General features: G+C 40.1%; 2 protein-coding genes across 3 annotated transcripts; one reads left to right on the top strand and one right to left on the bottom strand.

Annotated features, from left to right (window-relative positions):
* The first annotated feature begins 195 nt into the window (after positions 1 to 195).
* LOC119734828 (spermatogenesis-associated protein 20-like) lies at positions 196 to 27,601 on the top strand. Of its 2 annotated transcripts, none has more exons than XM_038208403.1 (16): positions 196 to 435; positions 8,055 to 8,167; positions 8,467 to 8,568; positions 8,808 to 8,872; positions 9,577 to 9,731; positions 9,967 to 10,110; positions 10,482 to 10,683; positions 11,148 to 11,278; positions 11,446 to 11,550; positions 11,725 to 11,799; positions 12,071 to 12,280; positions 12,459 to 12,651; positions 12,813 to 12,981; positions 13,381 to 13,589; positions 22,880 to 23,079; positions 26,021 to 27,601. In XM_038208403.1, the coding sequence occupies exons 2-16, from the start codon at positions 8,061 to 8,063 to the stop codon at positions 26,264 to 26,266; spliced, it is 2,313 nt and encodes a 770-aa protein (XP_038064331.1). In that variant the 5' UTR covers positions 196 to 435; positions 8,055 to 8,060; the 3' UTR covers positions 26,267 to 27,601. The 2 variants fall into 2 exon arrangements, with proteins under 2 accessions (XP_038064331.1, XP_038064330.1); XM_038208402.1 differs by lacking the exon at positions 196 to 435 and adding an exon at positions 7,206 to 7,550.
* Positions 2,827 to 7,477, bottom strand: LOC119734830 (NAD-dependent protein deacetylase sirtuin-7-like). Its single transcript, XM_038208404.1, has 10 exons — positions 7,331 to 7,477; positions 6,717 to 6,854; positions 6,297 to 6,401; positions 5,916 to 5,986; positions 5,483 to 5,555; positions 5,192 to 5,290; positions 4,615 to 4,851; positions 4,296 to 4,376; positions 4,014 to 4,120; positions 2,827 to 3,795 (listed from the first exon to the last, which is right to left on the bottom strand). Exons 1-10 carry the CDS (start codon positions 7,445 to 7,447, stop codon positions 3,384 to 3,386), a joined length of 1,440 nt encoding a protein of 479 aa, XP_038064332.1. The 5' UTR covers positions 7,448 to 7,477; the 3' UTR covers positions 2,827 to 3,383.
* Positions 27,602 to 27,999: the final 398 nt, after the last annotated feature.

Genomic DNA, 27,999 nt, shown 5'->3' with positions numbered 1-27,999 from the left:
ATTTAATTAGATCTAAAGAGCACTATGAGTCATCTGGATTCGACTACAGGCTACCAATTCGAGGAATTTTCGGTTGATTTTTGGTATCCCGTTTGTACCAATTCTCAGTAACCATTGACAGGTGATCCTATTGATATCTGTCATTCTATTGAGAGGGCGGATCCCAATGCGCCGGTCCAGTGCCTCACAATCATGAGGCATGTTGATGATAATCTCCTAAACAAGACCCGTGTTCAATATGGAGCCACCTTTTTGCACGGATTGAGTACCAACTTCTCAAGATGTCCTCTGTATCAGCTGAAACCTGACAGAATGTGGACTCCCTAAACCTTCTTTGTCAGTCGTACCAGACTTGGCAGTGTCAAGGTCTCAAATCGAAACGGATGTCTTCGAAGATTGGGGGCCGACAGCAGTGGCGTCGTTGCGGATAGCGAGGTGAGTAGGCCCTTAACTAGCCCTCACAACGTTTCGTTGTATTAAGGCATTGGTCAAAGATATACCTTATGTGTCGAACTGAAATTACATCTGGTGATTTGCCATGATATATAACACAAGCCTGTTGAATGCCAAGAGAAATGGTCAAATAATATAAACAAAGAAATATAGTGTGTTGATTAAGTGCGAATAATGCAAACCCAGTTGAAGTCAACTCTAATGGAATTTAAAAACAACAACCATTTTTTTCCAAACAAAAACTCTAGAAGTACCTCGAAATCGATGGTAACAAAAAGTACGGAGCGTCCCGACACACTGTGGTTGTTTTATTGTACAGTCGTTATGTGTATTTTTTTTCTTCGACGGTTTCAGTCGATTTCTAACATTTTTTGTCATTACATCACACTTATTACCAAACGAAGTTTCATTTCAATACCATTTGGTTTTTCTGGAGTTATTGTCACCAACAGAGTGCTTCATTTTTGTTCACTTAAAATAGCTTAAGATTCGGAATGAATTTGTCGTGATCAAAACACTTATTTTCTTCAAATCATATTAGATTTATTCTTCCACGGTTCCTGTCAAGGTTCAAACGGTTGTGTCAAATATCGTGGCCAATTATGTCAAAGAAACGGTCAAACAATAGAAATAATATAAGCAACACAATGTAGTGCGTTAAGCGCGAAAAAAAACTGCAATCCCAGTTTTAGTCAACTCCAGTTGACACTCGTTGTGGACAAAACATCTCCAGAAATGCTTGTTGAAGTTTTGTTAATGTATTGGTCCTGATGTTTTAGAAAAACCTACAAAATGTCATCAAGAAATATAGACAAATTAATTTAGTACACCCCCTCCCCCCAAAAAATACTATAGACTGTGGTCAGCGCGCGAATTAAGTCAACTTTAATGGAACAAAATCAACATACTCTATTTCCAGACAAAAACTTCAGAAATTCCTCATGTATCCAACTGAAATTAAATCTGGTAATTTGACATGATATATGACATAATACTGTAGAATGCCAAGAGAAATTATGGTCAAACAATAGAAATAACATCAGTAAAAAAAACCTCCAAAAAACCAACAGTTTATCGTGTTAAAATGCAATCCCAATGGAAATCAACTTTAATTGATCAAAATAATTACCCTCGTCGTAGACACAATAACTCATGAACCACTTGTTGTGCTGAAGAGAAATTTTGCTAATAGATTGGTCCTGATGTCTTTGACATATCTACAAATTGTCTTTAGAAAATATAAACAAATTAATTAAGTATACAATCCTCCAAAAATAGAGTATGGTCTGCGCGAAATGCAATCCGAAATAAAGTCAATTTTAATGGAACAAACAACATACTCGTTTTCCAGACAAAAACTCTAGAAATATCTTATGTATCGAACTGAAACTCTGGTAATTTGACACGATATATCACAATACTTTGGAATGTCAATTAGAAATGATTTAACAATAGAAATAACATAAGCAAAACAATGATGTGTGAAAGTGCAAAAAACAAACTGCAATCCCAATTGAAGTCAACTTTTCAACTGATCAAAATATTTACACTCGTTGCGGGACACAATAACTCCAGAAATACTTCGTTTAAGAGAAGTTTTGTTAATTGATTGGTGATAGTGTTTTAGAGAAACCTACAAAATTTCATCAGGGAATATAAACAAGTTAATCTAGTTCTTCCCACCCCCCCCCCCCCCCCCAAATTGATTGTGTGGACAGCGCGCGAATTAAAGTCAACTTTAATGGAACAAAACAAGTTTAACAACATATTCGTTTTCCAGACAAAAACTCTAGAAATACCTCATTTATTGAACAGAAGTTATATGTGGTGATTTGGCAAGATATATATCACAAATCTGTCGAATGTTAAGTGCGATTGTCAAAAAATAGAGCAAAAACTGTAGTGCGTTTCATGCACGTCTGTTTAAAAAAAAATAAAAAATTCAAGGACGCCCTCTATAGTCAGCCAAAACTGACAATGCAGGAAACAAGGGCGCCCTCTAATGCTCGCAAAAGTGCAACTTGCATCTTGTTTCAAGGACGGCGCCCTCTATAAAGTTCTTTTAAAGTTTCCAAAAAATAAATGGCGCCCTCTTTTGCACTGAATTTTAATGTTCCCGGCAAAAAGTAGCAGGTTAGAGTTCAGATTCAATGTGTAGGGGATTCATTTTTTTTTTTAATGTAAAGCACTACCACTTTTTTTCTGACATTAGTTTGAAACAGTACTTTTTGGTAATTGTTTTGCTTAATTTGATATAAAAGAAATATAGAGGAATAAAAAATAAAGAAGAGAGGCAGGAGCTAAAAATGTTCATTACCCTAGCTACCTAACGAGCACAGTGGTCAAATCAAAAGAAAGCCTCTCACAAACTTCTCTCCTCGTAATATGTTGTCTTTAATAAAAAGTCTATTCTTCAAACCCCATTAAGAATGTGTAAGATTTAAAACATAGGTTAAGTGACGTTTTACTTGATCAAGTAAAAATCCTTATAAAAGTAACAAACTACTTGAAAAAGTAACAATAATTTCAATCAACATAGTTTAGTCTAGATAAAATAAATATTAAACTGTGGCCTCAAATTTCCTTACCTCTTTGATTCCACTAAAAAAGGCTACTGCCCACATTTGATGACACTTTACCCTGTCAATTGTAAACTATTGATGAAACAGTTTGTAAGGGTTAGGCATATTGCCCTTGACCTTTGACCTAAAGCTCCAAATTGAACTTCTACTTGCAAGCATGTTTCTTGTCATACAGTCTAACTCGAGTTATTGCAATGACACACGGTTTGTAGCCTAAATATTCCAAAGGCTTCTTTTGGCAGTTCCACGTTATACGACAATACGTCAAGTTGAACTCGAGTTCACAGGAAGACACCAAAATGGGATGAGGAAGTTCAAGAGGTGCCCACAGATCCTACCTAGCAAGTATCACACAGACTCTTGTGAGAATTTCCTACGTTTCCGACTTCTCGTTATTTTCCTGTGATAACCTTTACCAAACCAGCCTGGTTTGGTTACCACTGATGTTGGCTGGTCCCCGTCACAAGGAGCTGACAAATCCTTCCCTATCTGCCCTCCACCCGCATTGTCCACATCTGCGGCTAGTTCTCTCTTAACGGTTCCCATATCAGATGGTTGTACGGCAACCTGTGAATCCCCGGTACTCCCTTTGACATCCTGGTCTGAACCGGTCGGGTCTGGTTCCACCCGGTCTGAACCGGCTGGAGCTAGTTCCTGCTTGACTGATTCTGGAATCGGAGTTTGTAACAATTTGGTGCTGAATGTGCTTAGTTCCTCCTTCCGTAGTGGAGTTGCCATGGAGAAAATTGGATCATGTGACCTGGTGGGGAAAAAAAGGCAAATTCCAAGGCAACAAGAAATCATCAATCTGAGAATTGTGCTTGAAATGAAAACATAATTTGTTTAAGCACTGTGCTGTTAGCTTAGTTAGAAATACTCAAAGCTTGCTCGGTGGGACTCGAACCTTCAATCTTATTGGTGCAGATGTCTGTGAAGGGCAAAAACTCAATAAAACCTGATTTTTTGTAGGCCATATACCTTTTGTATTCTGGTATCTTCAGTTCCAGCTTGGACATGACTTTTTCCATCACACTGTCACATCTGCCGTGGATTTTCAGCACTGCCATCTTATCTTTTGGTGTCCACTAAAAAAAAGGAAAAACAAAACAGAAATTACATTTACTTCTAGCTGGTCAGTAGTTCCTCCAAGGTAAACTTCTGGACTCCCAACCACTTTGTTGACCAGCTGGCAGATTTGACTTGTTATAATGCAAGTCAACGAGGAACACTTTCCAACTTTAAATGGGAGATTAGTATTACCTGAAGGTTGACGATGTACAGCTTGGGTTGCTTGGCTTTTGCTCGGTTTGTCCCCCACAGACAAGTATACCGCTTCAGAACCTGCAAAACATGGAGTGAAATGATTAGATATAGGGAGCTTTGAAAAATACAAGATGGCACCATGAAAGTTGTAATATTGGGTTTTATTTACACCAATGACTTATCAGATGGTAATCATCCAGCTAACCCCAAGACGTCTGTACTACTAAGCAGGAGGTTATGGGTTCAAGTCCTACCCAAGTTAGCTTGTTAGGTCAAAAGAGGAAGAACAATGACACAGTAATAATGTTCATCATACCTTAAGTGTAGAACCCAGACACAGTATCATGTCTGCCTCACTGGCTGCCGAGACGGCACCTGGCCAATTCAATGGTCGTTCAACTGCTCCCTTCTCACCAAAGTGAACAATGGAATCCCTGAGTGGTCCCCCGCAGGTATGGCATCGGCGACCGGTGTTATGCCTTCTGCAGGCCGTTCTCTCTGTTACATCAAAGAGACGCACGTATTGGGCTTCTGGGTTGCAGTCTGTACAAACCTGTGATGGCAAGTGTGAGATGTTGGTTTAGCAACAGGGTTCAATTTCTAAGGGGTTGGGCTGGGTACGGATGGGTGGGGCTGGGTTGGATTGGGTTGGTTTGATTGGGTTAGGTTGGGTTGGGCTGGGCTTGACTGGGTTGGGCCGGGTTAGAAAGGGTTGGGTTGGGATGCATTAGGTTTGGTGAATGGGGTTGGGCTGCATTAAGTTGGGTTCTGTTGGGTTGGGCTTGGTTGGGGTGAACTGGGTTAAGGTGGGTTGATTTGGTTTGATTCGTGCTGGGTGGGGCTTGGGCTGGGTTGGGCTAAATTGGGCTCGGTAGGGCTCGGCTTATTCTCACCTCGATGAACATGTTTCCATGGACCTCGGACAACGCCCTCAGCGGCATGCCACTTCTCAAATGCAAACCATCACAATTCTGAGAAACAACATGCTGGACCTGTAGTCACACAGCACAAATTAGAAAAAAATATATAAATTAAGTTTAACAAAGACGACAAGTGAACTGTCAAACAAAAATCCAAAACTTTTCATATTATCAAAAGACACTGATTGTTCCTTTGCAGTGAACTTTGTCTGCTTTGTCTGCTTTACAGTGACGATGAAATATTGGCCCTGGGTGTCAACTTACCACGCCTTGTCGTTGCAGCTCTGTGATTGCCATGTGTGTCAGGGTTGGATCAGCATCAACAAGGGACTTAGTCCTGCAAGAGTTGTACAGTTTTACTTAGGGTTGGGTGACAAAAATATCTTTTCTTCACGACTGACTTGTAAGGTAATAAAATGTAAAGGCAAGTGGTTTTTTTTTGGGGGGGGGGGATTGAGAAAGGGGTAAACTAAAAATCAGACAAGTCATAAGAATGCAAGAGATGGGGAAATTTTGCGGAAAGATCATATGAAGTTACTAACGTCAGCCTGGTTTCACACCTTCATTCCTCGAATGTTTTCCAAACGTCGGTTTCATCTCCGGCTTTGGCTCCATCTTAGAAGCTGAAACTGAAGACAAAACCGAAGTTTGGAACACATCAAGATTTTGCAGTAGGCCAAGTTTGTGAAAATTTTACCTGACTTCTTGCCCCTTCTGTAGCAGCGTCCACACACCGCTTGGTCCCCTGTAATCCGGTATGGAAGCAGCCTAAGAGCAAAGCAAATTGGATCTTTAATGGAAAGTGTTGAGCCTTGAATAAAGTTGGTTGCAGTCAGAGTGCTACAATGCTCCTTTCAGAAAAAGGAGGAAGTTTGAACAGTGCACTTCCTTGTGAGTCCAACAATTACACAAAAGCTTAGGTGGTAAAGTGTGTATCATTTAAAATTGGAATGATGTCAAACTTTGCTGGTGAAACATTTCAGACCTCATTTTTGGTTTTGGGATAATTTTGTTTGACAAAGAGTGAGTGTAGTTGGCCTGATTTTGAATGTTTTGAGTGAATTCTGTCAATACTGACCGTACTGATTCCAGCTCCAGTGTACACCACTAGATGCTTGGACTTATTGATGGCCGATACCAACTCATCAACCTTAGCTTCAAGAACATCACTGCTGTCTTCAACCTACATGTAGAAGACATTTTTCAAATATATAAACAAAAATGTAAAAAACAAATAATAATTTCTGTATTATAAAAAATGTGTGCATAAGGAATTTACACCGTTAATCTCCATTTCTAAATGGTGGTAAACTACCCATAATCTTTTGTGTTTCCTTTCAACTATTCATTCAAAGAGATTAGCCATCACCACTCTAAAGTTGGTGTTCTTCATTTTCATCCTTCAAAGGATATTGTGCACAGCGGCCATAGACTGGGGTTCAAACACCAAAAACTGGACCAAGGCCAGCACGTCACACGACTTTCTTCAGCCAATCACCTCTATCGTCTTCTTCTTCACCAACTCCTTGAGTCTTGCTCGTCGTTCCAGCTCCTTGACGACATCCTTGCATTCCCTCAGTAGTTTCTTGTCATCTTTGCTCCTCAACTTGACTGGCTTGGAAAGAACCTCCTTGACCTGAAAATAAATTTGAACAAATCTTAATTGAGTAATTAATTATATTTTTCCAATATAACAGATTAATACTGACTGCCGAGGGTGTCGCATGCCTTTCTGATTTTACTGGTTCATCACTACACCAGCTCATCGGGCCATCAGACATACAGATCCCGGAGATCAGAGTGGTGTACATTGAGAAATCAGACTGATCCGATCGGCGTACACCGGGCAACCGGATGAAACCAAACATGTTCGATTTTGTCGCATCCAATTTCACCGGAAAGGTGTGAAGCCAGCATTTCGATTTCACCATTAAGACCATGGAGGAATAACAAACACATCATTCCTCCATGCGCGCGGCGCGGATGCATGTGGGCGCGGCAGCAGGCAGGCAGGGCGACTCAACATTGTCAACAACGCAGCTAGAATAAGTATAAAAAAAGCACGATCTGACACGTCAATCCCACCACAAAACACTTCCCAATATTCCTCACCCTCCTCTCCTTTTCCTTGACCTCCTGTTTCTTCAAAACAGCAGAGCGATCGATCTTATTTGCACAATTTCTGGCAGGCCGCGATCTCTCCTGCACATTTTGCAAATTCGTCGCCATGTTTATGTTTGAAATAGTCAGGCCCCTACTTTCTACTGTGTGGCAAATGGGATACCCGGGGCTGGGTGTCGCACATCCTGCAGGCGAATTTCTGTGATCGCCAGTAAGTTCCATAAGTTGCTTTATTTTTCTGAATTTAAGCACAGTTTAATCCTGTGATCTTTATTTATGAAATAATATGCATGTACTTATAAGTTTCTGCTGCCTTAGGGATGCATACAGAAGTTGACTGCTAATGCGATCACTTGGTGAAAAATCCTACACAGTCTTGCACTTGCAGTTGCAACCCTGGACGTGCTGATTCCAAATTTTCAATTGCACAGCATCATGAGACATGACATCATAATTCATAAAAAAAGCCCTTTGAATTTTGTGCCAGACTTAATCTATTCTGTTCTTCTTACACTTTGTCCCGGAGATTTCATAGCTCAGTCCGCTCAGCCCGCTCAGCCTCTTCAGCCATTTCGAGAGATGCAGCATATCCATGGCAACTGTATCACCATGGTTATACCGCATCCTTCGTGTCGTCTAACTTATATCTAAACAGAAGTGAACTGTGAAGTTGTCTTCAGTACATCCTTACTAATTCTACTTTTTTTCTCGACAGCTTGTAATGATTTGGCCAATTTTCCGGCTCCTTGGACAACACTTGAGTGTTCCTTTGTCTGTTACCAAATTTGGAGCCTGGAGAACTAGAACCAACGTGGTGTCATTTTTCAGGTAGGCCTATGTGTGGGTTTGTAGATTCAACAATAAGATAATATAATTGAACTTGTGAGATTTCTCGTTATATCATTGTCTGCTGAAAAATGTTGTGGTCACACCCCCTTAACCCTTCCTTTATTGGCCACACCCCCTTTCCTTTATGGCCACACCCCCTTTCCCTATTGGTCACACCCCCTATCCATATTGGTCACACCCACTCCCCAATAACTCTGGCGAGCTACCATGGATAACAGAACATTATAATAACTGCATCATTTTTAAAAATTTTTTTTTGGATAACTGCCATTTTTAAGGACAATGGCCACGGGAGGTCCATCCGAGAAGTCTTACAGGAATCGACTGGCCAATGAGAAGTCTCCGTACCTCCTCCAACATGCCAGCAACCCTGTTGATTGGTGGGTTTTGTTTATAGTAAATTTTTCAAACACAAACATGCAGATATCGTTATGTCACAATTACTCAAAATTTGCAGTGTTATTAATTTATAAGGGCTCCAAATTGTTCTGTTTTATTAGGTCTCCAGATTTTTCTGTTTTTAACAACTGCCATTGACAGCCTTATTGGAAATCTGTGTTCAGGGTTTTCTGTTGACCATGAATTTTTTAGCATTTATTTATTTCACATTTTCGTGCAGGTATCCATGGGGACCAGAGGCATTTGAGAAAGCCAAGCGAGAGAACAAACTCATCTTTCTCTCAGGTTGGGAAAGATTTAGTTTGAAAGGAAAAGATTGTATTGAATTTTCGAACTCTTTAAATTTGTGTCATCAGTCCTAGAGATGCACAGCTTGACCTCACTGAGGTCAAATCTCGCATATAAGTTTACTGTGGGAAAACAGCTGTGCATACCCCCATACTCTGTATGAGAGTCCCAAAACTGAAGGTATTGAAAACATGCAACACAAGAACATAGACTGGCACCTGAAACAACCAGTCCAACACCCATTTAGTACTGCATCAATCAACCGTGTCAAAAGAAATGTCTGGTACCACATTCTCTATGGTCATGACACCAGACTACTGAAGGGTCAATCTTTGCAAACAGTTGGACATGCACCAGTCTAGTCTTTAGCTTCAAATTGAAACCACTTGGCTTCACTCTCAGGTGAAAAATGTTGGAAGAAAAATCACCTCTGATAATTGAATTGAGACCTCAAATACTGAGGATCTTGTCTTTGCCCAATGAACATTTTGGAGAATTTTGTCTGCTAAAGACTGAGTAAAGTTGTTCGGATCTTGTTTTGCATGTTTTTCACCACTCGAGGTCCTGATCCAGGATAAAATCCGGCCCATTGTGTACACCAGAGTCATGAAAAGACTTCCCGTGAATTGATTGAATAGAATTTTGAGCGCTCAGTGGCCAGCTTTGTTTAATGCTTGCCTAGTCTTATTTCCTGACTGTAGTCGGTTACTCCACATGCCATTGGTGTCACGTGATGGAACGGGAAACGTTTGAGAATGAAGAGATTGGATCGTTGATGAACAAGCATTTGGTCAGCATCAAGGTGGACCGAGAAGAACGGCCAGACGTTGACCGGGTCTACATGACCTTCATACAGGTCAGCAGTTAACCAATCAGCATTATCCCTAATACACCTCATACATATTTATAGGCAAATGCAATTCTGTCATTGGCCAATGTTTGAATTTAAAACTAACTCCTAGCCCATTAGAAGGTCTAGTACCATCAGCAGTACCCCAGATTAGCTCCAAGACTCTCAACTGTTTGAAACTAGTGATCACAGGCCAGGTCCATAGTGGTACCATTCTAAAACTTTATTTTCTTTCGTTCAGGCATCTAGCGGTGGTGGTGGTTGGCCAATGAGTGTATGGTTGACCCCTGACCTCAAACCCATCGTAGGAGGGACTTACTTCCCGCCAACCGATCATTTTGGCCGGCCGGGGTTTGGCACCATTGTCCAGAGCATTGTCAACCAGGTGAGAATATCATTTGACATTTACAGTTGAAATAGTAAATCAACAATTATTGTCAGGATTAATAAATAGTGTTTTTCAAACAAGTCGATTTGTAACTTCTTGTAGCTTTCTAAGCATATCACATAAGGTCAAGTCATTTAACCTAGGTCAAGTTATTTAAATCTGAAACCTGGGCTTCAGCCTCCATCTTCAGATTTTGAGACTCAATTTCAGTCAGTGTTTTGGTCAGTTTTTCTGGTAGAGGAACATCAAATTCTGCATTGTGAGTCCAGATGTAGGAAACCATACCAGCTGAAATTTCAGGGACTCTAAGGATCTCATTCAACAGCAATGGTTATTAATTTTCAACGTTGGTTTATTTGCCCACCCAGTGGCGTAGAGAGCCAGACAAGATGGCGCAGCAAGCCGGCAAGATCCTTGATGCCTTGCAGAAGGCAACCACCTCCAAGGCGCCATCGGACGCAGGAACCCTGGCCGTAGATGCCAGCATCGGCCGTTGCTACAGACAGCTGGCACAGAGCTATGAGCCCCAGTACGGGGGATTTGGCGGCGCTCCCAAATTCCCACAACCAGGTACAAACTACAAAAAGGACATATGTAAATTTGGATATTTTTAAATACCAACTTCAAGTATAAATGGAAAACATATAAGAGTATTGATGTTTATTGTTTCACACTAAAAGAACTTACTAATTAAAAGAAGGGAAAGCGTGTTGCATCCCGACGCCCCTTTTTTCATCATATATCATCTCAATGAAGGTCAGCTATTGCAAAAAATGTTGAAAAGACATGAATCTGGGACTGAAAAACATTTCCAATTTTGTTAGGGAATACTTTGAAAATGTTCTTGACCCTCCCTAGAATTTGTACGTAGCCGCTGAAGTGGCGTCTGGATACTACATTCTTTCCAAAAGAAGTTTAAAATAAGTAGTCGGTTCTCTTTTTAAGAGTTGCTCTTCGTTGCAGTTTTATTGGATGCATACACAAAAAGGATTATCTTCCATTGTCTTCACTTTTCCTTTTTGTCTTGTTTTTAGTCAACTTCAACTTCATGTTCAGGCATTACGCTAGCAAGCCTGAGACTGCAGAGGGAAAAGAAGGATTGGAAATGTGTCTGAAAACGCTGCGATTTATGGCTAAAGGAGGGATGTATGACCATATTGCTCAGGTAAATATGTAGTCAATTTATATTCGCTAATTTAAATATATTCTTACATATTCATGAGTATATTCATTTTTGGTCATGATGTTATAGTCCTGAATTTATTATATGTACTTCATGCATATTCACGGCTAAGTTTCGACACTCGTTGGCCATATTTTGTCATTGTGTAGGGTTTTCATCGCTACTCTACCGATGAGTTTTGGCACGTGCCGCATTTTGAGAAGATGTTGTACGATCAGGGGCAGCTAGCTGTGTCTTACCTGGAGGCCTATCAGGTATTGTAAATATAATAATAATTCAACGTGCCTTTACCTATGGAAACAAAACACTTTGACGATGTGCAACTCAAAATAAAACGGTTGTGTGATAGTAATCCTAACCACCGACCTGTTCTTAATAAATTTGTTCTGTGTATTCTTATAGAATATTAATCGCCTTTCTCATTACAGATCACAAAGGATGAGACGTTTGCAGATGTCGCCCGCAGTATTTTGAAGTACGTCTCAAGAGATCTAAGCAGCAAGGTATTTTATTCAGTATGGATTTATGGACCTTATTAATTCTCTGACAACTTTTGAGAAAAAACATTCCTGGATCTGCCAAAATTTAACAGTATATTGTATCCAAATGTCACATTCATTGTAAAAGCAAAATTATGACATGTCCTTACTAAACATAGTCCAGTAACTACGAATATACGAATAGTTCATCAAATAGAAATTTGAATATCCAGGTATTGAATTATTCAACGTATCTCAACCCAAGCATTTCAGCTTGATCACGCTTTTTTGACAGGCGGGTGGTTTCTTCAGTGCGGAAGACGCCGATTCCTACCCTTCCCATGATGTCGAGCACAAGAAGGAGGGAGCGTTCTGCGTCTGGGAAGAAGAAGAGGTCCGTCGTCTGCTCTCCGATGCCGTCGAAGGCAGCGATGGCGTCTCATTGGCTGACGTGTTTTGCAAACACTACGACGTCAGGAAGGGGGGGAACGTGAACTTTGAGCAGGTGAGATTGCGCAGCGAGTCTCTGTAGAGGGCGCTGTGTCCTACTAATGAGAACCATTAACTAATACATCATGTAGCGGCACAAATTTGAGGATGCGAGTATGTGCATGTAATCTCTGTTGTCAAATGTTTGCATTATAGAACATGCCAAATAATTTTATGAAATTTCGGTCACCCAGGATCCTCACGGTGAATTGAAGCAAAAGAACGTTCTGATCGTGCGCGGGTCGCTAGCCATCACCGCAAACAGCTTCAACCTGGACGAGGCGTTGACAGAGAGGGCGCTGTCCAAAGCAAGGGAGATACTGTACAACGAGCGACTGAAGAGACCCAAGCCACACCTGGACGACAAAGTCTTAACCAGCTGGAATGGTAATAACAACACCTCTAAAATGTTTTGGATCCTCAGCACTTCAATGTTTGGAAATTTGCTTTAAAAGCTGATTTCCGTTAACTCCATGTATTTTACACTGAAAGAAAACATCTTGGGAATTGTTTTGTGTGAATGCCTCTCCTCTTTTTTTTTATCCCAGGTCTTATGATTTCCGGCTTTGCCAAAGGAGGTCAAGTTCTTGGAGACCCAGCCTACACCTCTAGGGCCATCCAAGCAGCCTCCTTCATCAAGGAACATCTCTACAACAGTCAGACGGGATGCCTGATCAGGAGTTGCTACACGGACGAGCAAGGAGATGTCACACAGATGTAAGGAACCTGTCCCAGAGAATATCTAGACCAAGTGAATCATAAGTCTGAGTATCTGACATGTACGCGTGCAGAGCCACACAGCGAACGTCTGATATATCCTAGCATGCAAATATGAGACCCGCACGCAAGCCAATCGGAGTCAACTTTAGACATTGTGACGTCATTTCGATCAGAAATGTGGACTAATCTCCACAGGCTTCAAATAAAACTCTAAATCATGCGTACACTTTATACCAACCAGGCACACTAGCTTCTCACTTGTGCCGTATGAGCAAAGACCAATTTGGATACCAGTTGGTAGAGCACCGGTACATTATTCCAATGGTCCCGGTGCAAATCCCACTGCACTCAATTCCTCTATCCAATCCAACATTGATGTCATTTTGTCTTTGACAGAGCTGAGCCAATCGAGGGCTTCGTTGATGACTACTGCAATCTGATCCGAGGTCTACTGGACCTGTATGAAGCCTGCTATGACCAGTCCTGGCTGGAATGCGCCGGTTCCCTCCAGACCAAACAAGATGAGCTGTTCTGGGATGCAGAGAATGGTGGCTACTATGGTGCGTCAAGTAAGGATCCCTCCATCAAACTACGACTGAAAGAAGGTAAGAGACTTTAACATTTTAACCAGACTCCCTGGAAAAATTTGCCAGCAACCATGCCGAATACCCTCCAAAATCCTCCACTGTGCATGATAGCTATAGCTAAGTCTTGGTGCTTGAACTTTCAAGGCTCATACAAAAACTGTTTTAAATCAAACCATGACGTCAATTTCACACTTAATCAAACTCATGGGTTGTACAGTGTGCATTTTTTATTAACTATTTGCAATAACCGTGCAACTTTGTGGAGCGCCGCGTGGTCCAATAGTTACAGTGTTCGACTCATATATGTGCCATGGTACCTGGGTTCAAACCCTGATGTGCTCGTGTTCTTGGGCAAGACACTTTACTACGATTGCCTCTCTCCACCCAGGAGTATAAATGGATACCTGTGAAGGTAGAGACCAGATTGCACTGATCTCAAATTGCTACAGAAAAAAAGGTCACATTGCCTGATGAACAGGGATGATAATTGTGAAACAGTTTACCCTTTCCTGTTGGTCGAGAGCCCGTCACATGGCCGGTTTTTAACGATTGATAAAGACATGGCTGGCTGGTCTCAAACACTTTTCCAGTGTCACATGAAATTTTGACTTCTATGAAATCCAATGCCTGCACCATTTTATTGGTTGAGCGTTCACAATCCTCATGTAGGCATGCGCAATACTACCATTGAGTCAGTATTTCATAGTCCTAAATTCACACACTACACCGTTACATCTGCGTTGTGCACCACATCATGCAGAACGCGCGACGAGCGCGTCAATCTCCATATAAGGAGTTGTTTACCAGAGGGCATTACCATTGTACAGCTAGAGGGGTGTTTTGTTGATCAAAATTGTTGAAAATTTATAATTTTTGACTTGTTTTGAGTTTTTGACCGAAGAGTTTTTATTTTTTGACCGAAAAGGTATTTATGAATGGGAGTAAATATTTGCTTGGTCGGTATTAAACACTCATTTTAAGAGCGGTTGGAATCTGGATGCTGATAATTACCCCGCCTTTGGCTCGGGTAATTATCAACATCCAGACTCCAACCTCTCTTAAACAGAGTGTTTAATACCGACCAAGCACATATTTATTCCCTTATTATTATTATAAATTTATGTTGTACAGTATACGTGTTTTTTTAAAGTGGCCATGCAATTTCCTAGCACACGAGGGCACTAATTCCATTAGAAACTGTTACTTGTCACTGTAGATAGGAAAAGAACAAAAAATGGCACAAATCCCTTTAAATTCAAACTGTTTTCCCGCAGCAATTTGATGTATCATTTGAAGTCAAGCAGTGTCAAGTTTCTCTGGGATATTCAACTCCAAGCGTAAGGATAAAAAAAATTATATATAAGGTGGAAATATCAGCGTTATGAAAGAAAATGTAATGTCCGTGACAGAGCCCAGTAACCATGATATCTAATTAATTTTTTAGAGAAATATGATCCAGAACTCCTAGTCTGTAATCTCCTTGACCATTACTAGATCATGAGACCTAGACTGGTTCCCGGTCCATCCACTGCGTATTTCGAATGATCCAAAGTTATTGGGGGTGGGGATTAGTCTGGGAGACCATCGCAAGTTAAATTTGAACGTATTCGTGCACCGACTACGCCTGACGCTCACGCGAAGACGCTGTGGCTAATAGCTTTGGCACATTACAGTATGCACACGCTATGTGTCCCATCTTCTGGGCTCCCGAAAATGGTAAAAATGCGCCCTCTTTTGTTGGCGCACGGAGCCCATAGGATTTTAAAAATATATTTTCAGGTTTACTCACTGAGTTTTTAAAATTTCACAGATATTACATTTTCTTCCATTGGGGTAAAGAAAAAATTGGGAGAAAAGATACCAATAGCACACTCATTCTTTGTTCTCTGACCTCCAAGCTCCGTGTAAAGTATGACTGTCTTGGCAGTACTTTCCTAACTCCTGCAGATCCTTCCCAACCTCCTGAAGGATTTTCCAACGACCTGGGAGGGTTAGGGTCAACGCTGACTATCACAAGTCAAAGTACACTACATAAGCGGTATCTCATAAAAACCAGCCTGTGCTAGCATCTAGAGCCATTCCACGGCCTCTGGCCAGCTTGTTATTGAATCATAAACCGCTCTTATCAACCACACGCCACTCGTCAACTGCGGAAATGTTAGAATGTGGCATCTGTCACCGCAGAGGAGAGATATGCCATCCGAAGGAATCCAGCCCCATTTTTTTTCCCTTTCCTACGTCTTGTAAAAAAAAAAATTGTCTCGCGGTTATGGTGATTATACAGCATCCATCTTGTAAACTTGTAAGTTGACATGTTGCTTTTGTAACCCCACCGGTTTTCGTAATCCGTAATCAATCCGGCGTTGTGGCAGTTGCAAACTGTCTGTGGGAGGATCGCGTTATACATGTATCTGGGCTCCGGATACGTGGGACATTCCTTCAGCAACTTGACTCTCTGAGGTGATGCCCTGTTCTAATTCTTCATCCTCCAATGTTAATGAAATGGGTTTTTTTGGGTTGCTGCATAGCAAGCGATTAAGAAGAAGGTGATATCTAGGAAGTGATGGCAAGAATTCAATTAGGACTGAAAAGGGCGAAGTGCACAATCAGTGATATTAATAAAAGTCAACATCTAGTTTTATTTAATCGCTCATAATGGGATTTCACAAAGTTATTTCAAGATATCCTAACCGGAACCAACACCATAAACCTACTCCCACGAAACTGCAAGGGAAAACACCCCAAAAAGTTCCCCGTTTACAGTTACGTCTCACTTGGCTTCCTCAAATCAGGCTTGAGAATCTTCCTGCTTAAACAGGAATTCCTGATTTTTTGTTTCCCAAATTTCCACATTTTTATTTATTTTGAGCGTGGTTTGGGGCTTTTGTGCCTGATTTCACATCTTTTTCCTGTTTTTGCACAAGTTTCCTGGGTTTTTTTTTCATTGAAATTCATTCTCATGTCTGGTCAAACCCCTTATTAACTTTTTTTTTAAATTCCTGGTTTTTTTTCTCACAGTGGTCTTACTTATATTTCCTTTTGTTCAGCAAATGTGGTTAAGACCAAATCATAAGCAACAACATTTTTTTTAAACAAATTTAAAGATTTGCTTAAACAACATTTTCAAGGACTTGCTTGCCTGTTTGTCAGTGGTGGAGGCAAGACGTGGGCGTTTAAACCTTATCAATTCCTTATGGACTCTCACGCCAACGTTACAAGTGCCAATCTTTTCCATGAATTGTATTGATTGGCTATCAATATGCATTAACCAATGCAATCATTTATTATGCTTGACCAAGAAATCTTGGCTTTCTGTGTGGCTTGGAATGTGTGGGTTGGAAGCAGTCCGGAAAAATCAGAATTACCCAGAGGATTGAGTCGCATCTCACAGATATTATCTGCGTTGTGCTTTATCCTTCAAGTAAGATTTATGGCTAAAGAGTTTACTTGAAAGATTGTTGCACCACCATGGAAATATTTGTATTTGTGTGGGAAAGTGGTTTACAGCGAGATATTTCTTGCAAGAACCAGTGGATAAACAGTCAACGTTTCAGTCAGTATGCGCTGATCATCTTCACAAGTCAGCAGTGATCCTATCAGATGCCGGTGTTGCACATATTTCCAAGGAAAATGTTTTTTTTAATCTATATAATATATCCTTTTTATGTTGTAATGTGGGACATTATGTCCAAATATTTCGTCGCAGAAGTTTACACTAAAGTGTACATAAGTATTCATGATTAGCTTGGCAAATGGCAAAAATGTTACCTTTCTACACGTGATATCCTTGTGGTATATTTATGGGAATGTAATTTCTGTGACTACTTTGACACCTCAGACTCTAACGAAATGTGCAGAAGAAAAATTGCTAACATACAGAAGACGTCAAAACATAATTGAGCCAATCACCAGCAGATTATAGGAGAAATGTCAATAGCACAGACCGAACCTTTTCGCCAGAATTAGCTTGACGTGTGCCACAGCTGTGCTGTCCTTGCCCCTAAGCTTGATCTATCGCACCCAAGCAAATCCAAACTCCAAAGTGTCGAGTGTAAAACACATGTCCTGCCTCACGGTATGTCGTCACAGCTTGGCAATTCAGCCGAGCTTTTATTCTGGACTGTTGCGAATCGTTGGATGTTTGCATATATCTTGCAGGATGCCTTTCTCCGAACGGAACACCTGGGGAGACATAAGTCACCTCATTTTAGTCTCAAGAGCCTCCCCGTGCGTTATATGTCAATTTTGAGCCCGACACTATTCATTCAGCATGGAAATAATTCATTAATTTTAATTCTTGCTGAGGAAACCAAGGGTTCCCCAAAAGTAGCTGGAAGCCTGAAAAAAACACAAGATGATAGACAACAAATATTGTTAATTTTAGAGGTGGGCAGAAAACCCAGTACATGTGTTGATTTTAGAGGTGGGCAGAAAACCGAGTACATGTATTGTATTCAAGGGAAAACTCACCTAATCAGACAAGCACTGAAAACTGAATTAATGTGTCGGCCTGAGAAGGATTCGAACCTGGGCCATAGAGGTAGAAATATAGAAAAACAGACCATTTGGCCAATTTAGCAAAATTAAGATAAAATTTGTCCCATTTAAGAAATGCTCCGGACATACAGTATCACTCACTGAGAAAAATTAAGTTCACTTTTAGGATTAACAAAAACACTTCCAGAAGACAACAACAAGTGTATCAATCAAGAACACGCACTTGACATTACGATTGTTTACGATGAAAATCACTTAACACGTGCCATCTATCGTGCTTCTCTGAAATGGTGTCCCCGCGCACAAACAGTTTTTCAGGAATTTAACATTTCGTGGAGGTAATTAGTTTGGAAGATGATAGAAAAAAAAACCCAGTCTTTCAGTTAGAAATGCATTAGGCAGGATGGGTAATAGCGTGTTATTATCTCGGCACCTGTTGGGGTATATAAAACCCACATGCCTGCCATATATAGCGATGATTTATCAGGCAACGGTACCAGCCCACCTATATCCCATGTGGTGCAGATGGGAAACGTTTGACAGATTCAGGCCGGGTACACAGAGTTATATTTCGACCCACTTTTTTGTTGGCAACATTTGCTAGTGGGGCTAGCATTGTGACTTTTGGGCGTGATCCCTGGCCGTTTGGCTTGTACGGTCTCGTGGCTTCCAACTTCAGCCCTGAAAAGAAATATTGACTAGAAGGTTAGTTTGGTATTCCAATTGCGTGTGTTGACAATTCGCACTTGGCATGGAACACTGAAGAATACCATAAAACACGATGCAGTTCAAAGTTTTTGGAAATTTGTCCTAAGGCTCCATGCACATTTAGTAGCCCTTCAACGGCCTGAAAAGGAGAGTTGGGGGAGACCTAGAGTGGTTCCTGGTCCATCCACTGCATATTTCGAATGATCCAAAGTTATTGGGGGCTGGGATTAGTCTGGGAGACCATCGCAAGTTGAATTCGACGACGATGCCTGACGCTCACACGTGAGGACGCTATGGCTTAGCTTTGTCCACATTCAGGATAGAATTAGTTGTGTGTACTTCGCGTGCGAACCAGTACAGTACACACATGCAGTGTACCATCCAAGGCAGAGACATCTAATAATAACGCGCCCTCTTTTGTTGGTGCACAGAGCTAATAGAACAAGAACCTTTGATTTTGCGCACAAATGTCATTTCTTTCCTATTAGAAGTTAAGGAGCAATTCAATGTCACGAAAAGTTTGGTTTTGCCAATATTTATAAATATTTAAGCTAAATGACTCTTAAATGAGCATTGCCAATTTTATTTTATTTTTTTATATAAGTAAGTCATACATTGTGATTTCTTGGATATGGTACTATTCAGACACTGTTTTGATCCAAATGTATCATAAAATTGATGCAACAGAAAGACTAACACTAGTGTCCAAACATTGGTCACTGTGTTTACTGTTCGGTCCTTTCCAAAGCACCCCTCGTAAAAAGCGGCACTCCAAACAAATGAAAACCGCCGCCAGCAAATGCGCCATAATGATGATTAATCCTCGATACCGACTCCAAGACATGCAGTCCTAAAATGTCTCCCCATCTGTTGAATTAAGATGCTAGGATACATCCCTTCGCATGCTTGAAGTGCATGGGCCCCATTTGCGCTTCTGCCGTCGGAAATTGATTCAGCTCTGAAAGACTTGCCAACAGACGCGCTGCCGCTGAAATATTCATCACAGGTTTTTCCAAGCCCAGAACCGGGTCAGTACTTTACGGCCAACGACACGGTTTATTTTAGGTTGTACAAGTACCTGGACATCACTAAAGATAGACTTTACAGTAGCCGGCATGAGACGTGCATACCGGTCGTAACTAAACGAGAGCTGTGTAAAAAAACGGCAAACAGAATATCGATCCTCACTGGCTTTGCCTTTTTTGCTTAATCACGGTAGCATATAATTACACTATATTGATTTCAAATACACAGCAGCAGCGCTTGAATTGATTCACGGAAAGGCGACCCTACCAGTCGGCCTTACCAGGTCAAAATTGTCACAGTGAACCGTCGTGAGTGATCGTTCCCTCGCATTAAGCAAAGCAGAACGTTTCTGTTTGCACAGGAGTTTACTAAAGTGAGAAACCATTCATTACTATCATTATGCTGGCTGCAGTCTATCGACTTTTTCAATTAATAACGCACTTTCCTTTTAATAACACCCATTTATTTTCTGACATGAATATATTTTGTTTTCTTAGCAATAAGGGGTTAAGTTTTTGATGTTGCTTTGTTGACAGCAGTAATGTTCTCACTATTGCAAACAAGTTTTGCTTACTTCTGATTCCCGGAAGTTAGCAGAAACAGAGATCATATACAACTACAGAGCTTTGTATATACCACAAATCAACACAGATATGTATTTCTGGCACAAGTACAAAAATACTATCACCCCAAAACAAACTCCCTAAAAAAACCTCTTGTGTATCCATTACTCGCAAAACCGCACGGCTGTAAAAAATAGCTGTTGGTTCCTGTTTCTGTCTGCATGACACGCGATCTATAGACCTTGATATATCCTCATCTGTCTTCTAATTCAGAGGCCTCCGGCTGCCCACATCTCATGGTGAGGTTGCAGGAATGCTGTGAATCCTACAGCCTTCTCTGCAAATGAGAACGCCAGATGAGGATTACACAAGGCTTTCCTAGACGTCAGAATAGGACATAAACTCGCTGTGAACGAGATATCTTCATTATCATTATTGTATTTCCGCGATTTCACTTCTAGCATTATATGCCGGTAACTTTTGTTTGACTGGAGTGTCGGCTGTTTTCGCTAAGCAAATATTTTCTGTGTTAAGCAAAATCTCTGTGCTGTAGAGCTTAATAAAATTTAGCCCTGTTGTCTTGAGTTACAAATCTTATCATCTGATACTGAACAAAATGCACAATCACTTGCCTTCCACCCCCTGTACCGAAGCTGGGGATTAACTGATGAATTTTAATGGAATGCAATCTCTTTTATCTTGGTATGTCCACATAACACACACAGCTGTCTTGCGAAAATATCTTTTATTACATCGCCCATGCACTTTCATTTTCTTTATCGGCATGTGTAATTTTTAAAATGTCATCTTCAATCCTTCCTTCTTTTTCTGACGTGACTCAGGAGGGTTCAAGCTAGGTTTTGAGGTCAAAGGGCAAGACATTGTTTGGGGGAGAAAGTCTAGACTTGAGGTTTAAATTAGTACGGACTTCGTTCAGAAACTGTAAGATGTCTCTGTTGGACATATTCGTGAGAGCTAAGGACGGGCCTATTGTGTGCAATAATTGACATGCAAGTAATATATTCAGCTGACTGTGCATAACTTATACAGTGTGTCCATGGGCAAGCCACTTTACCCAAACTTGGCTTTACTCTCTCCAGCCAAGAGTAAATGGGCTCCATAAGGAGTTACATAAGGAGTGACCTGCAATGGGGATCGAGTCAGGTTGGCGTAGCGGTACTTTCCTCGCCTTCCACCGCTGTGACCCGGGTTCGAATCCCGCCTGGGCCAATATGTGGATTGGGTTTTCAGTCCCTACTTGATTCTGTGGGTTTTCCTCAGAAAATTCCATTCTGGGGTTTTCCACCCATGTCTAAAATTGTAATTTCTTCACATTGTCTTCTCTTTACTGGGCCCCATGGGAGACCAGTAGATTCCACTGAATGGGCTACCCGGTTAAAATAATAAATAAATAGAAATAGTGTCGGTTGTTTTATCACAGTGGTGTCATATACTTTTTACTTTTGAACTACTTCTTAAGTTGTCAGTCCTATAATGATACTTTCTTGCATAACTATGTTGACTATCCTCTTAAACTGTTGACAAACCCTTTAAAAAGATCTGTACCTACATTTTGTTGGTCTCCTTGCCCTGAGCTGTGGCACACTTCGCTATTGTGCTACATCCTTCAGTACCTGTTTGCCCAACAACAACAGTCACTGGTGGATAAGTAGGGCTTAAGTCTAATCCTTTAAGTAGGGATAATCCCTTATCCCAACAAATGTCACTAAATTGATTATTGGAATGGAGTTACAACAGTGATTTTAACAAGTTATTTATTGGTCTGATCCATGCTTCAATATTGATTTGATGATGGTGTGGTAATCTGAAATTAATCAGGTTGTCCCAGCTAATTTACACAATTTTCCTCAGTCAATCCTGTCAAATGATAATTTTGTTTCTTTGTAAAACTGCAGAGTTTTACAAGGAGAACAGTAAACACTGTTGACAACAGTTGTCGGAAAACGCGTTGTTGTGTTTCTTTATCATAGAGTTTAATTCTTTAAATTCTTTAAACAAAACCAAACAAACACAGTGAGTTTTTCCTTGGTCTTTGCTTCAGTTTATACATTTTGAGACCAACATCAATATCTATCAGTTTTGCTTTTGTACAAAAAAGGAACAATTTTTCACAAACAAGAGATGCTTAAGTTCGAGCAGCATACATTTTGTATAAGTTAACATATGTTCATACAGGGTGAGTAAAAAAAAAGACGAAACCCAAATGGCAGGACCAATTTTTGAATGAAGTTTTGCCTGTAGCACTTTCAAAATCTAGGATATGAAAGCCTAGTCATTAAGCTTTCTTTTAGTACAAGAATCATTCAAATCACTCATGTACTTTTCAAGTTACGGAATTTTGAACACAAACACCGTTTTAAAGTTCTGTCCACGGATCACAAAAAAAGTAAGTGTTCTTTCAGCGAAATGAAAACAATTCTCATAGGGATGCTTGTGAATTGTTTTCAGTTTGCAAAGTCCTTTCACATGGAATCTGTTTCTTTATACTTTCAGATCAGGACGGAGCTGAACCCAGCGCCAACTCCGTCTCAGCCCTCAACCTGCTCAGGTTAGCCCAGATGACGGGTAGTCAGGACTGGCAAGCTAGGGCTGATCAGCTCTTTGCCGTCTTCACGGAGAGACTGACCAAGATCCCCGTGGCTCTACCGGAGATGGTGTCTGCTTTGGTGTTCAAGCACAACACTCCAAAACAGGTGAAATGCCATTCATCTCTCATGTGTCACAACAAGACAAGACTAGAAACGCTTGTCCAGTCAAAGTCACAACTGACAGTCAGTACATAAATAAACAAATTTATGGGGACTAATCGTCCATACTCGCAGCAGAAGCTGATTTGTGAACAACGCAGCTACAACATGGTCGAGCCCAAGGCATAAAAAGGTGCCTACGGCCTTAGGCAGCCAGCATACGACCCATGTCTTACCATGGAGCACAGCCAGATCAAAGTGTTGATTTTTTTCAGAGGGAGGAAATTTGGGGAACCCAGAGAAAAACCCTCATGGCACTGGAGAGAATCAACGAACAACTCTAGTCACATATGACCCGAGCCGGGAATCGAACCCGGCCACAGCGGTGAGAGGCGAGCGTTTTAGGCACTGCGCCTCCCAAGCTTGTCCTTTGAAACCAGCAAAAGCAGTGTGCCCAAATCACAATCCCAGTCAACAATTGTTAAATGTCGTAGACCAACGATGCCTTGCATATCACTACAAAGAACTTTCCACCATTGGAATATAAATTATCCTTATTCACAATTTTCTTGAAGTGCACAACCAGGACTGCATATTACAAGTTTCCAAAAACTTGAACAAGAACCAAGCAGGACTTTTTTTTGGTTTAAACTGGCACTGAATCAATGCTTGAATGATTCAACGGCAGAAGTGTTGAAAGCTGACAGGAATATTGTCCAAGCCTTAGATCGTCAGGGCTTGGCATGCCAAAACCTACAGGAATCTAGGTTGGGGGGATTCTGACAGGAGCTAGCCATTGATTGAAATATTGATACAACAATCAACAACACTCAGCGATGGCGCAGACTTCGCACGGTTGACACCTTTCCAAGCAACACTACTGAAGAATGCAAGAGTTCTCGTGTCAGCCTGACACCTTTCCAGTTGCTGAATTTTAGATATGGAAGTAAATATTTACTAACCGAATTCCATCAAAATTGGATGTGAACTTTTGGTAAAAATGTTGCTCCAGAATTTTGAAAAACATTTTCTTGAAAAACAAGCTTTCTTGAAAACTTTCCGCAGGATGGGTTTCAAGTCGACAACATAACCTTTTTGCAAGTTAAAGTATAAATTGTCAACTTTAAAACTGTTTGAGATGAACAAGCGTGCAAATAAACAAGAGTACAGGTTTAGACATTTTGAGAAACAGTATTATAACTACTGTTAAGGTGGACATTTTACCCAAAAATGGGTTTGTTATCAAGATTGCAAAGCAAAACATCTTGAAATAGAGATATATAGGTTTTTGAAAAGCAAATAATGATTAAGATGCCCGTTCTTGCCACATATTTAAAACTTTGAGTTGCAAGATTGGTCCCGAGTTTCAAGGAAAACCTCTATTATTATCTCATTGATGGAGATTCCCGGAAGCTTTACAAAGGCAGTAAATTTCCCTCTGACAAAAATGTTACCCAACATCCTGAATCTCCAGAATTCAGTTCAGATCAACCCATCGTTATCCTCGATGCGCTGGTTAAGTTAATACCCCAAAGAGTATCGTTCACAAGTTACTCTTATCACTCGTGATATGTCCGCCCCCGCAACACAAGTTATCAGGAATGCGATGCATCATCGTTCGGTTCTCCTTGAAATGTTGGCATTGACACGGGTATCTACACCCTCCTTGCGACTTATCATCAACCCAAGACCTTATTTTTATGGGCCATATCTTAGCAGTATCTGCAAATCTTGAGGTTGTTTTCATGTACACCATCAAATGCGTTCTCTAAACATCTGTATCTTTTATTATGTTTGTCGTTGGCAGCTGGTTTAAGATCTGTTTGTCCCCTAATGGGTTTTATTGTGTGGTTGTGTGGTCTTCGTTGAATCGTAAACCATTCCTTTCTCTCTATCCCCCTTTTTACGCGACCACTGCAGTAGATTTCTTGGAGTTTATTGCTTAAGTGCATGGGGTATCTTGACTGTGTGATTGTGAATGATAAAATGAAAGGGGCTGAATGACGAATCGCTGTGGACAAACTGAATTAACCTATAGATGAAGAACTGCACAAATTGCTTTCTGTGAACAAATGTCCGAGTGCATCCATTTGTATTCATTGTATGTAAGAAAATTAAAGTGCTACCCAAAGTCCAGTTTTTGTTTGCTTCAGAGCATGGCCGTGCTAGAATGACTGATGGTATTGTCACTAAAGTGTACTTACTTTTAGACTGGATCGTGTACACACACATGTATAAGAAGAACAGGCATGACTCTAAAGTTTCTCAAGTTGTATTGGTTGCTATGCACCTTTACAATTCTACCTTCCCTGTAATCTGAGTGGCATAGTTATCAAAAGCACACACATGTACAAATAGGACACAATGGCATTTGTGCACTTTTAAATTTTGAGGTTAAGGGTGACCCCACATTAGAGATCATCAAGACAACTTCAACTGTTCGTTTTCTGACTCTCTATCTGTGGTAGATATTGAGGCAGAGCTCAGCTTGACCTCATTGGATGAATTGCAGGACTGACAAAGTTACATCTCCTTTGTCAGTAAATAAATGACTGTGGATTTACCCGAGTGATATTATGATGGAATATTTAACAGAAAACTGACAGGAATCAACCAAAACCGAAACCAAAACAAAACAAAACTCTGGGGTCACATTCAATCGTTTCATCTTCGACAGAGAGATGTCACTGTACCGACAGAACTCTAGTTTAACAGTAAGTAACTTAGAGTGCGATGTTGCAATCGGAAGATTATATGGATTTAGCGTTTATCTCAGATCTGTCCCTGGAGATTGTCAAAGATATCGAAAAGTTGGCCTCACAATGTTTGACATGTTTCAAATGAGACATCTTGTAAAATCTTAAACACTTGATTTGTCAAAATACAAACAGATAAGTCCAGATGACACAGTAACTGTTAAAATTTCATCTTTCTTTTTTTTTTAAAGATCATCATCCGTGGGGAGCCAGATGCAGAAGACGCCCTAGCCCTCATTAGATGTGTGCATTCTCGCTTCCTCCCCAACAAAATCCTCCTGCTGGCGGATGGGAACAAGGATTCTTTCCTTTGCTCCAAGCTGAGTCTTCTGCCCACCTTGGAAAAGCTTGACGGGAAAGCCACAGCCTATGTCTGTGAGAACTACCAGTGCCAGCTGCCGGTGACTTCCGTAGAAGAACTGGAAAAATTACTCTAGAAACTTTGTCTAATGAATATTTTTGGACAGGGTGGGTACAAGAGGAGAGAGCTATGCGCACAATACTGAGAGACTAGACTCCAAAAGTTTGTTATGTTTTAAAGATTTGATTAATCAAAGTGCAGTGGGATATGAACCTGGACCATTGGAACACTGTACTGGTGCTCTATGAACTAATTGAAGCTGCTTTGCGCTACGTACGTTTGGAGTCGCTGATTTGTCTTCATTGTCTTTTTTAACAGGTGTTACTCGGAAACTAATGTGGGTTCATTTCCCTCCACAGTAACTTTCTTTGTTCCATTACACTGTAAAGGGTTTTATTCAAACAGAATTCAAGGTCCACATGAAAATAAAATTTGGATTTCACTTTGTAAAATGTCTTTGCTAGATTTAATTTTCTTATGATGTCTCAGCTGATTTGAAATAAGTCCGGGGAAAGAAAAGGTAAAAAATATGTATCAAAATTTACTCTTGAGTCTGTTATAAATATAAAAATGTTTCCTCTAAGCTTTTTTGTTTAAAAAGATTAATTTATTTCAAGAATTAGAATATGGCTTAAGAAGCTAGAACCTATTGTTCTGAATGTTTCTAAAGGGTCATACATTTAGAGAATATGCCTGATGCATGTATATCGATAAGATGTTTTTGCCCAAATTTTGTCCAAATGTCCTGGTTTGGGATTTGCCATTTTTAATAAACTTCATATTTTAACTATTAAAAATGACTACAATTTTTTTCATTATCAACTTTTCTCCAGAGATATTTGTGTTATAAAATTGCCATTTATTTCAGGACTAAATACCCTTTTGTTAAGACTTTAATAGCTCACAATAGCTTCCAATTCACTTGCCTACTTGTATCTGATCCGATCCGTAAACAAATCTTTTCTTGGATGGTTGTAAATCCAAAATTTAAACTAGGAGAACTCAATCTAGATGATGCACACACATTGGTTAAGTGAATTAATATTCCCATGTTCTTAATATTAAAATTGGATTTAAATCTAAATCACACAAAATAAAAAAGCATTTTGTTAAAATAAATATTTTGCTTACCTATTAAGTAGGTATTTTTTACACCCAGCTTTGTTGTACAACTATAATGTTGTACTTCTTAACATAAACCACCGCATAAAAACTGTATTTTATATTTAACTACAGATTACAATTCAAAACTGTGTATGAGTTTACAATACAACTTAACACTATAAACTTGTGTTAGATATGGCAGTATTTTACCAAACACAAGTACCTGTCACAGAATAAATGATTGATTTTTGATAAAACAAATCTATATATAGTATTATATTAAAGTATATACAAACACTGAACCTGAGAATATTTGTCATTCTTGCTGTCATAATTTGTAATGAAGATAAACAAGTAGGCCATTGATCCTGATAGATATCGCTGAGTAGGGGTCATAAGGTCAAGATACCATTGCAACTAATGGTTTTGGGGAGGGTGGCTGGTGTATCGCAGACAAAATATCACAGTTTGCTACCACATACAAGTTTGAAGTATTTGACGATTATTTTAATTTAAATAATGAAAATTAATAAAACTGGTGCAAGCTTACTGACTGGATTGACTTGAAACATCCAAGTAAAAAAATTAAAAAAAATTGAAGGCCTGCTGAAACAGGCCCTCTATTTTTTGTTTAATTTATTTAAATGATATTCAATAATAATTACAGATATGAAACAAGTAGGACTGTCAATACTTCCTCATCTT

The sequence above is a fragment of the Patiria miniata genome, unplaced genomic scaffold (assembly GCF_015706575.1).
Source record: "Patiria miniata isolate m_02_andy unplaced genomic scaffold, ASM1570657v1 HiC_scaffold_28, whole genome shotgun sequence".
In the NCBI taxonomy this organism is placed as follows: Eukaryota; Metazoa; Echinodermata; class Asteroidea; order Valvatida; family Asterinidae; genus Patiria; species Patiria miniata.
The sequence above is the reverse complement of the archived record's forward strand: the minus strand, read 5'-3'. Positions and strand labels throughout refer to the sequence as shown.

What these genes read in the sequence shown, in the direction of transcription:
- LOC119734830 (XM_038208404.1), bottom strand. Translation starts at nt 7,447, where the DNA reads ATGGCGACGAATTTGCAAAATGTGCAGGAGAGATCGCGGCCTGCCAGA. An exon ending in TGAAGAAGAAGACGATAGAG is followed by an intron (nt 6,402 to 6,716) that starts GTGATTGGCTGA and finishes TTCTACATGTAG; the next exon opens with GTTGAAGACAGCAGTGATGT. An exon ending in AGCTGCAACGACAAGGCGTG is followed by an intron (nt 5,291 to 5,482) that starts GTAAGTTGACAC and finishes GTGTGACTACAG; the next exon opens with GTCCAGCATGTTGTTTCTCA.
- LOC119734828 (XM_038208403.1), top strand. Translation starts at nt 8,061, where the DNA reads ATGATTTGGCCAATTTTCCGGCTCCTTGGACAACACTTGAGTGTTCCT. An exon ending in CAAACTCATCTTTCTCTCAG is followed by an intron (nt 8,873 to 9,576) that starts GTTGGGAAAGAT and finishes TCCTGACTGTAG; the next exon opens with TCGGTTACTCCACATGCCAT. An exon ending in TCCCAAATTCCCACAACCAG is followed by an intron (nt 10,684 to 11,147) that starts GTACAAACTACA and finishes TCTTGTTTTTAG; the next exon opens with TCAACTTCAACTTCATGTTC.